This window comes from Triplophysa dalaica, chromosome 24 (genome assembly GCF_015846415.1).
Source record: "Triplophysa dalaica isolate WHDGS20190420 chromosome 24, ASM1584641v1, whole genome shotgun sequence".
Lineage (NCBI taxonomy): Eukaryota > Metazoa > Chordata > Actinopteri > Cypriniformes > Nemacheilidae > Triplophysa > Triplophysa dalaica.
Window position 1 is genome coordinate 14217369 of NC_079565.1, and position 10844 is coordinate 14228212.

General features: G+C 47.9%; 1 protein-coding gene across 1 annotated transcript; it reads right to left on the reverse strand.

The window, feature by feature from the left end:
* Positions 1–408: 408 nt before the first annotated feature.
* On the reverse strand, positions 409–2263 carry LOC130414700 (uncharacterized). Its single transcript, XM_056740711.1, has 2 exons — positions 2134–2263; positions 409–1973 (listed from the first exon to the last, which is right to left on the reverse strand). The coding sequence occupies exons 1-2, from the start codon at positions 2261–2263 to the stop codon at positions 409–411; spliced, it is 1695 nt and encodes a 564-aa protein (XP_056596689.1).
* Positions 2264–10844: the final 8581 nt, after the last annotated feature.

The window sequence follows — 10844 nt, forward strand, 5'->3', positions numbered from 1 at the left end:
GGGAAGCACTGCTGCTGCAGTGTGAAATATAGGTAAGGACCCCTGCTGGGGTGGCACTGCTGCGGCAGTGTGAGATGTAGGTGAGGACCCCTGCTGGGGTGGCACTGCTGCGGCAGTGTGAGATGTAGGTGAGGACCCCTGCTGGGGTGGCACTGCTGCGGCAGTGTGGAAAATAAGAAAGAAGACCTCTGCTGGTTTGACTCTGTGGCTGTGGGTTGGTGGTGTGTGTGGGCGGTTGGCGGCAGACAGGGATTTACAATTTGGTTGGTGAGGGTTGGTTGTGCTCTTTGTTAGGATTGTGTGTTTCTGGCTGGCTGTGGGTTTGGGGTTTTTTGTATGGTTGGAGGTTCCTGGCTTAGAAGGTGATGCTGTTGAGGGAGGCGTTGGGAATGGGCTTCGGCGGGTGGTCTAAGGGACTATGAGTTCCGAATAGGGAGGTACTGGGGTGGGGTGTAGGTCCGCTTCCGGTGCCAGCTGCCTGAATTTCTTGAAAGCGAAGCGGGAGAGTGAATCTGCTATTTGGTTTTTTGACCCGGGGATGTGTTTTGCGGTTATTATGAATTGGTCGCAAGCTGATATCCAAGTTAGTCTTCTTATCAAAGGCGTTAGTGTGAGGGAGTGTGAACGGCCTTTGTTGATGCAATGCACGGCTGCTTCGTTGTCGCAGTAAACTGAAATACTGCTGGTTGACCATTCTTTCCCCCACAAAAAGGCTGAGATGACTAATGGGTAGAGCTCGAACAGCGCCGAGGACGAGGAAGACTGGGGGAGATTTTGTAGTTGGGGAGGCCATGTGGATGCGAACCAGCGCCCTTGGTAATACCCTCCGAAACCGACGGATGGGGCTGCGTCGGTAAACAATTGGATGTCTTCTGGGTTTAAAATCATATCGTTGTAGAAAAAGGAGAGACCGTTCCATTGTTTCAGGAAAGTTATCCACAGACTCAGTTCGTTGCGGCATGCGTTGGTAAGGGATAACTGGTCCTCGAGTGCGGGAACGGAAGACGCGAGTGAGAGGAGGTGGGAGATGAAAGGGCGACCTTGCGGGATGATGCGTACGGCGAAGTTAAGGTGGCCGAGGATGGAAAGCAGTTCGCGTTTGGAGCAGTTGGGGTTATCTATGAGAGAGGTGGCGACCAGAATGATCCTGTCGATTTTCTCTTTAGGTAGGGAAGCTTGAAATTTTTCCGAATCTAAATTGATTCCTAGAAACTCTATGGATGTGCTTGGACCTGCGTTTTTTTCTTGTGCGAGCGGGATCCCGAGTTTAGCAAAAAGCTTTTGGACTATCGAGAGGTGGGCGGCTGGGATGGAGTTGTGAGGGGAGATTATTAGAAAATCGTCTAGTAGGTGAATGATGTATGGAATTGCGTAGTTGTTGGACAGAATCCAACAGATTGCTTCTGACAACATGTCGAAAATTTTTGGGCTGCTTCGGCATCCGAAGGTCAGGTGGACGGAAAAATAGAACTTTTGGTTCCAACGAATTCCGAATAGGTGCCAGAAATCTGGGTGAATCGGCATTATTTTAAAAGTGGAGGTGATGTCGACTTTGGCTAGCCATGCGCTGCGCCCTGCTTTTTTGATCAGGGTTATTGCTTGTTCGATGTCGTGGTAGTGGAGGGAGAATTCTTCGAGTGGTATGATGCTGTTTATGCTTGGGATTGTGGAATTATGTGGTGATGAGAGGTCGATAATTAGACGTTTTTTACCGGAAAATTTTCTGGTTGCTATGCCAATGGGGCTGATGCGGAAAACGCTGAAAGGGGGTTTGTGGAATGGACCTATCATGAAATTTGCGTCGGTTTCGCTCTTGATTAAATTGTCGACTATTTCTGGTTCGGCGAGGGCGGACTGGAGGTTTGCGCAGGTGGTGCTCTCGGATGGGAGGCTTTCGACACCGGGGTTGAAGCCGTGTTTAAGCCCTGACAGTAGAAACTCTGAGAAATTAGCGTCGGGGTGTTGTGACAATTCTAGAGAAAGGTAATGAATGTTCACGGGAGTCGAGAGGTAGTTTCTGTAATTTTTATTTGCTGATTTTTTCACAGGGCATATAAAGCGGGCATGGGCGCCGCCGCAAATATGCAAATAATTACAACGGTGCCTGGTGCTGTGGTTGAAATTCAGGCAGACTTGGTTCTTGGTCCGGTTGCGGTAGTTGGCTGGTGGTGCGGAACGGGTGCTTGTGCGGGGAACGTAGCTGGTTGATTTTTCCTGCTGCGGTACGGGGCAGGGCGGAATGGAGGGGTTGATTTGGGGGCATGCTGTGGTTGAGTGGGTCAGTGATCGGCAGACGGCGCAGGAATTGTTGTGGAATCCGGTGAATATCCTATTATGGAGTTCGTTGTCGAGGGCTCCCCAATATGGACATTGGTTCCACTGGGCGACTCTTATGGCGCATTTTGCGGAAAAAAGCTTGTGGTAGGTGTAGAAATGGGTTCCTCCGTATGACAGCGCGAGCTCAGCGACAATTGCGAGATAGTCGCTAAGCTCGCGTCTCCTGTGTGGAAAGGTGGTGCATATTATGTCCGTGTAGCGTGTAAATGCAATAGTGAACTCGGTGAATGACAATAGTCGTGAGTGGTTATGTGCGGTGTTTTTTAAAGTGACGGTAAAAATGGCCGCAATTGATGTGGCGATCAGTGGGGGTTGGAGGGATGGGAGATAGGAGGGTGAAGAGGTCGATGTCGGCTCCTGCGAGGATCTGATCCCTTATGCTACCAGCTACTGGGGGAGGTTCTAGGGCTGGGGCGTTTGGGGGTATGGCCATGGGTGTTGCAGAGTGGAGGGTAAAAGCGGTGCGAGAGCTGGATAGTGTGGGCGGGAAGGTTGCGGCTGCTGGAACCGCGTGCGGATGTGGCATCGCGCTTTGTGCGGCTCCAGAGCCTGTGGTAATAGGAAAAGTGAAAAAGGTTTGGCCCTGCGCCTGTGCCGGAGGCAACCTCGCGGCATCTGATGGCATTGGGGCTGCAGGCCAGAGCCCGGAGGGAAAGTGGGAAGGAGGATAGCCTGATAGGGTAGGAAAAGTTGCCGCTGGCAGGCGCGTGCTCGCGCTGCCGTGGCGGTGGAGAGTCAGCGTGGGGTCGTCGGATGAGCTGGACTCGGGTGATCTTGCGTCCATCTGGTTGCTGGTATCCGCGTGGTCCGGGGCGTGGCCTAAGCTGGCCGCGGGCCGTCGATGCTTGCTCTGTGAACGGCGCCTCTTCCTCGGTGCGGTTGGAGTGGTCGCTGCCTGGTGTTGGGAGATCGTGGTGTTTCGTATCTTGGCAGAGGCTTTTGGTTTTGCAGATGGCGCCGTTGTTGGAGCTCTGGGTTGGCTGGCGGTGTAAATGTTGTACAGCTCCGATTTGGTTGCTTTCCTGGAGAACGGGATGTCTGCGTTTCCTAAAGCCTGTCGTAGGGTTACGACGGTCCACTTCCTCATCTCGGGAATCGAGCGTTGGGCCGAGGTGTAAGAGGAAGCGGACGAGGTTGCCGAAGCCCTGGATGGCGGAGGTGATGACGCTGCATTGCTCCTGCGTTTTGGGGTGCGACGGACGGTGCGGGAGGGCTGGCGGCCTCTTGGTGTCTCAGTCGTCTTACCCGCGGTGGCTTCTAGGCTGGTGTTGGTGCTTTGATGGGCGGCCGGGTTTCCTGAAGGACCCTGGGCGGCGAGGGATTCGTTGTTATCCGTATCTGCGGTTTCGTACTCAGACATGCTGCGTTATGCTGCAAAATCTATGAATGGAGGAGGTAAGGCGGTTTCACGATTTATAGAGCTCGTTGTGGTTTGGAAGGATAAGTGATGTGATTGCTAATGCGGGGCAGCTGCGTGATTTCTGATGCCGTGCAGCTGCTTAATTATTTGCACGTGCTCCTCCCGAACTTTGTTAATAAAACATCATGTATATCTAAGCGTCAAATTTAGCGTCTGCAGCTGGTTCAAAATGCTGCGGCCAGATTCCTTTTTAATGTCGTAAACACAAACACATTACTCCAGTTCTTAAATCGCTACACTGGTTGCCGGTCTGTCAGAGAGTAGACTTTAAAATTCTCTTATTTGTCTATAAATCCCTACACAACATAGCCCCTGTCTACCTCTCTGAACTTCTTCAGCTATACATCCCATCCAGAAGCCTACGATCCTGTGACCAGGCATTGTTGGTAGTCCCGCGAGTTAAGCTTAAACGTAGAGGTGAACATGCATATGCAGTGGCAGGGCCTAAACTCTATCTCTGTATCTATTTTCCTTAGTGTATTGACTACTGTGATTTGGCCTTTTAAAGTTTTTTTTTTTTTTTTTAATCAGGTTGTTTTAAACTGTTGACGCCAATGATATAGCCAATGGGGTTGTGTTAAATTTGTGCATGGTCTGTTTTGTATTTGTAGAATGTATGTTTTCTCCTGTAAAGCACTTTGGTCAGCCTGCTGGCTGTTGTAAATGGGCTATACAAATAAAATGAACTTGAACTTGAACATGAACTGAAAAGGTGAAGTCTCAATGGGTCAAAACTTCAGGAGTCGTTAGTAAATTCACCTGGACGCATTAAGCCCTAGAAGGCAGTTAAACACAGCTTCTAGGAGAATAACCCTTGCGCAGTAAGTAAACCAGTTCCTTTAGAATGGGAAAAGCAATAGGAAGGCGTTAATCCATGATTTTTTGCGAATCTTTAGAATGACCTTTCAGTAGTAGCCGTATGAGGCAGACGTATTTCGAGTGGGGCTCTTTGTAGGAACTACAAATATGCGAAAATATGCATTTAGAATACGTGCATACGGACTCATTGAATTGTAACAAATCCGAGAGTTGTCAAGGTTATGATTTGACCGCCTACTATTGTCGTAGGCTGGGTTTGTATGGTCATCACCATGGACAGCAACATGACCTTGACTCGCGAGAGTTTCAGGGCAGAGCGAGGCAGAGTGTCGGTGAGAGCTGCATACGACACAGGTCAAAGTTTCCTGACCGCCGAAGTAACGCACCAGTAACTGTGTCGATGATGGACCAGCCAGCCAGCCATGAGTTGAGCAATGAATGACGAATGAAGCAGATTTAGTGGAACTTGAACTATGATATTCAGGGCCGTCCCTAGCATTTTGAGGCTCTAAACTGATTACAAAATGAGGTCCCCCATGATCTAATGCACACAACAAACTACATTTATTTATTTAGAAATTAGATATTATTTATTAGAATGATCTTACTCGTTGTATAAATACCATGCACTGTGCTGTGTTTTACCTCTTCTGTTTTTCGTGTTTTCCCCTGTAAAGCTGCTTTGAAACTTTAAAATTGAAGTGAATTGTACAGATCTTTACATTTCCTGTAGCTCAGTGGTCAGAGCGTCGCTCCAGAAACGCAAACATCGTGGGTTTGAATCCAGGGAATGCACACTTACCCTATTCTTGATCCTCATCTTCTTTCCTCTTTCTCTTCTCTGCACCAGACTGATAGTGCCGAATTTCTATTTTTAATCTTAGCACAGTTTAAAGTTTAATGCACATAATGATTGACACTGACATAAATAGCATGTAAATTAAATTTTCACGCACGGCAGAGGCCCTCTAGTGGCCAAGGAGGTCCTATGCAACTGGCTATATCGCTTATAAGGTAGGCCCGGCACTGATGATATTCATAGAAAATGGTGCATCCGTATCTCTGATAAAAGTCCGCCATCACTGCAAGATAAGTGTCTAATTCGTCACGACGCCCAAGGAAGTTGTGGCAGAGTATATCTCTGTAAACTCTAAAAGCGTTTACAAACTCAGAAATGATAGATTGGGTTGTAGCCTCGAATCTGAAGTTCTTAGGAAAACCGCCACGTCACCACAGTCCACCATTTGCCGTTCAGACGCAGGTAAAGGCGTCAGTAGGAAGCTAAATTAACGTCCTTACCTTCGATGATGTTAGAGCATATTTGGTGCGAAACTGAAGCCGCATCCGGTGGCCGAATCGTCCGTCGAAGTATTGGGCAGCCTCTGCCGTAGACATATACACAGAGTAGCGCTCAGAGCTGCTCGACGAAAGTTGAAGTCTGCACCATCGGTGGAGCTGTCGCTTAGACGTTTGAGGATGTAGACGAGGATGTCGAGGGATTTATCCTCGTAGTCCTAGTAGGTTGGGAAAATCCGGGGATAAAGCAAATATTGTAGGCCTACCTGTTGCAGAACTGGAAGCAGGGTTCCCGATAACTCTCTCAAAGACCCCTAGCATATTTCCTAGACTTTTAACGTTTTCGGACAGTACTTGGACTCTTTGCAGAACCCGTTTATGAGAGCTATAGTCGTGAAGATTACCGGAACGTCCATGGACAGCAGGATTTACCCAGACGTAAGAAGCCAACGGCATGATATTTTTATCCACTGGAATACCTTTGCGGCTCTAAAGTTTTAATGATTTTTCCGTTGGCCGTTGAGCCCACGGGAATTACCGTTCTGAATGCGGGAACTACGCCGCACGTTTGAGGGGGAAGTGGGAGGTGGGTCGTCATCATAATCTGTGATGTCGCAATCGACTAGATGTTTTTCAACACGATTGGTTTGCTTAATTTACGACGGCCACTATGTCACACATGCGTTAGTTTCTGCGAACGAAAGAGAGGGTAGGTACCATCCTTATATACTACGTGCTGAGAGATGATAGGCTAACCGGTAATTAATTATGATGTGAGGAGTCTTCCTGATAGAACTTGCGCGAGAGCTTTCATATCTCCAGGAGAAGGGCTGGTGACCACTAGTTTAGAGTCATCTGTAACACCAGGGGAGCTTTTGGCAGAATGCTGTTCATGGATTATAGTTCTGTGTTTACTGTAATTCTTGAATCCTAGACATCTAAGTCTGTGAACTGGCAAATCTAGGTCTTTACACAAAAACCTACAAAATTAAGGGTTTCCTAACCAACCAGTCTCAGACTGTGATAATGGGCCATCATGTCTTCTCCCCCGCACACTCAGAACTGGCTCTCCACACGGGTGCGTGTTGAGCCCCTTACTATTTTCTATTTACATCATGGTTGTAGCCAAGTGCAAGTTTAAAATTTTTGGGGACTCATCTCTGCTTATCTGTCCTGGACTGCAAAATAATTGTTAATGTTGTGTGGCAAAGTCATTTCTTCAATGTTTTTAGCAGGGAGTTGTTTGGGCAGAGCGTGCATTTCATGTAACCCTAACCCTAAATGGAAAATAAAAGACGTGAAAGTGTCGGAATGGCTGAACAGAATCAGAAAACTGTGTCATTTATATGAACATTTTTAACAACGCCAAACACACAACACCTACTATCAGCAACTGATAATATCAGTATGTTAATTTATTTTTCCTTGAACTTTCACAATGCTGCCTCACGGCTATTCCTCCTTTCTTAGTGTCCCAGAGCAGATAAAGCTCTACATCGTTCTTGCATCATTATTAATCAGTTGTCGTGTTGTGAACAATTTGACCCAGAATGGTCCAGGTATGATCTTTCCTGTGACCCACACGAGCAGGACTGATGTATCCAGCAGTTTATTTTCAGTCACACGTGAGTATGTATGTTAATACAACAAAGCATCAGAATTCAGTAATGCACTAAAATAAATCTTATCAGTTTGATAAATTGGCATATAGTCATTTATATCAGCTCAGGAGATCATAAATTGTGTCGAGTCATTTAACCTTGAAGGGTTTGTATGTGCCTATATGGGCTCATGCAAAGACCTTAGTGGATATTGGTTAGTTCATGAGAATAAATGTATAAAACAAATTTAATAAACTTTTAGTAGTGATATTCCTGTTACACAACCTTGAAATATGAAGAAAATCATCTATTATTCTTTATTCAAATATAACCTTATACTTGATCTCATAATATATTGTGTCGGCAGCTGTTTTACTTTATGATCAATACTTTTTGGCATAATTTGCATGTCTTGAATGCATTCATTCATTTAGTTTACTTCCTCCTTAATATAGTTTATGGATACAAAATGGATGTCTGTAAGGGAATCCATAGGGCTTAACATAACATTAACCAACAATACTCACACAATTAAAAAAAGTATTTTTGAAACGATTTTTATAGAATTTTGTCACATTTTTTATTTATTTGCTAAAGTAAAAGTTTTGTGTCCAAGCACATGTAGAAGATTCTTCATGAATTCTGTACATTTATAATGACAGGTTTTTATTAGCATCTTCACAATAGCTTCTCAATAACACAGTGCCCAGCTGGTCTGGACCGCCCTGACCCCACACAGCCGCCCTGACCCCACACAGCCCCAGACGAACAAAACAGGACTTATGCTGTGAACAATAGAATATGTATGTATCAAAACGTCTTGTTTACGGGGAGGTGTTACTGCGTCCGATAGCACTAGGTCCGGTTAGAGCTATCTGTGATAGTTCATATAGTATCCCGGCCTAAGCGGGAAGGCTGCTCTGCCCAGCCAAACCCCCGGGGTTGCTTGCTTAGTGATGGATGGAATGCCTGTTCTTAACCAGTTTCTGGGTAAGAAGGAAGGTTGGTGAGGTACCAGTTTCTTAACCATGTGTTTGGGTAAGAAGAAAGGTAGATAGCACACTGACCCAACCTCTTGGAGGGTGGGAATGTGCTTTCGCAGGCATACGCCCCCCCGGATGCCAGTCCTACATGTCGCCACGCAGGACGTGGGGTGACACCGGGTTTATGCAAATGTTGTTAACCCTTGCGAAAGTGTTTGGGTGTAGCATGTCACAGGCCGGCTCATAGCCTGTGGCAAAAATGAGGGGACACGCACAACAAGGTATAGGCCAAAAAAGGTTGTCCTTATTATAAACCCAAACTATTAACTTTAAACAAAGAAAAAGGAATGAGGTGTGATAATGTCATAGTGTAAAGTGTATGCAAAGTGCATGGATGTGTGAATCTGTGTGTGTGTAAACATGACTGAGTGGAAACTAAGTAAAGCTACAAAGGAACAAACAAAACAGGATCATACCTGAAGGAGCAGAGCGAGAGCGAGAGTGGTTAGTGAAGCAGTTTAAATACCCTGAGCCCAGGTGGCTCCAATCACTAACGACCCTCCTCTGCCTACAGGAGGATTCTTCATGAATTCTGTACATTTATAATGACAGGTTTTTATTAGCATCTTCACAATAGCTTCTCAATAACACAGTGCCCAGCTGGTCTGGACCGCCCTGACCCCACACAGCCGCCCTGACCCCACACAGCCCCAGACGAACAAAACAGGACTTATGCTGTGAACAATAGAATATGTATGTATCAAAACGTCTTGTTTACGGGGAGGTGTTACTGCGTCCGATAGCACTAGGTCCGGTTAGAGCTATCTGTGATAGTTCATATAGTATCCCGGCCTAAGCGGGAAGGCTGCTCTGCCCAGCCAAACCCCCGGGGTTGCTTGCTTAGTGATGGATGGAATGCCTGTTCTTAACCAGTTTCTGGGTAAGAAGGAAGGTTGGTGAGGTACCAGTTTCTTAACCATGTGTTTGGGTAAGAAGAAAGGTAGATAGCCGACTGACCCAACCTCTTGGAGGGTGGGAATGTGCTTTCGCAGGCATACGCCCCCCCGGATGCCAGTCCTACATGTCGCCACGCAGGACGTGGGGTGACACCGGGTTTATGCAAAGGTTGTTAACCCTTGCGAAAGTGTTTGGGTGTAGCACAACCCGCAGCTCTACAGATGTCTGCTAGAGAGGCACTTCTGGCCAGTGCCCAGGAGGTTATACCCCGTGTGGAGTGAGGCTTCAGTGGGCATGGGAGATTCTGAGATCGGAATGCTGTCGTAACGGCATCCACGACCCAGTGCGCCAGCCTCTGCTCGGAGACAGCCTTCCCCTTCTGCTTTCCTCCAATACAGACAAGGAGCTGGTCAGGGCTACTGAAGCTCTGCGTGCGGTCCAGGACGCAACACGGATGGGGTTGGGTCTTCCTCCCCGATGGGAGCGCCTGCAAGTTCACCACTTGGTCCCGAAATGCACGTATCCGGGCATGGGTCTCAGGATAACGTGAAAGTTACCAGGGCCGAATTTAAGGCAACCTCCAAAGGGCTCTTGGACCCAAGTTAGGGTCGAAGAGTGTATGGAGCGGAGATGAGGCGTATTCCGCCCTCTCGTGCTCCTTAGGAAACCTGGTGACCAGGTCGTTCTGCCCTAGAAACTTTCCATCAACTGAGTCGTGATGAGTGGCGATAGCGACTACATACACTTTCAGTGTGGAGGGGAAATGTTAGTCTCCAGTCTCGTAAGAAGGACAACACAATCCTGATCGAGCACCTAAGTGGGTCTTTCTCGTTGAGAAAGACACCAGGACGAGAATAGGCACCGTCTAGAGGTGTGTAACCGCCTAGTAGATGGGGCCCTAGCCTTGGTGATGGTCTCTGCCGTGGAGGGGGAGTAGCCATCTCAGGATCTTCTCGTCCCGTCTAGAGACCAGACATGGGTGTTCCAGAGGCCTGATCTGGGATGCCAGAACGTGTCCTTCCCCTGAGAGAGCAGGTCCTCTGTCAGGGGAATGGTTCAGGGGGAGTCGCTGTCCAGAGCATCAACTCTGAAGCCAAGTGTGGTTAAACCAGTGCGGTGTAACCAATAACACTTGGTGATCCTCTTCCCTGACCTTGCACAGTGTCAGTGCAAGGAGGCTCCTGGGGGTGGGAAGGTTTGCTTCCGCCCGTCAGCTGAGCGCCAGGGCATCCGTGCCGAGGGGGGCCTCGGTCAGGGAGTACCAAAGCAGACAATGGGTGGTGTCGCGGGAGGCAAAGAAGTCTATCTGTGCCTGTCCGAACAGCACCTAAATGAGCTGGACCGGGGGTGGAGTCGCCACTCTCCACAAGGCGTATACTGACGAGAGAGCGCGTCGGCTGTCTGGTTCAGTTTGCCTGGGACGTGTGTGGC

Excerpts from the sequence above, each read along its gene's own strand:
- LOC130414700 (XM_056740711.1), bottom strand. The coding sequence starts at position 2,263 with ATGCCCCCAAATCAACCCCTCCATTCCGCCCTGCCCCGTACCGCAGCA. Across the intron at positions 1,974-2,133 it reads GCAACCGGACCAAGAACCAA|AATTGTCACAACACCCCGAC; the intron begins GTCTGCCTGAAT and ends ACCTTTCTCTAG.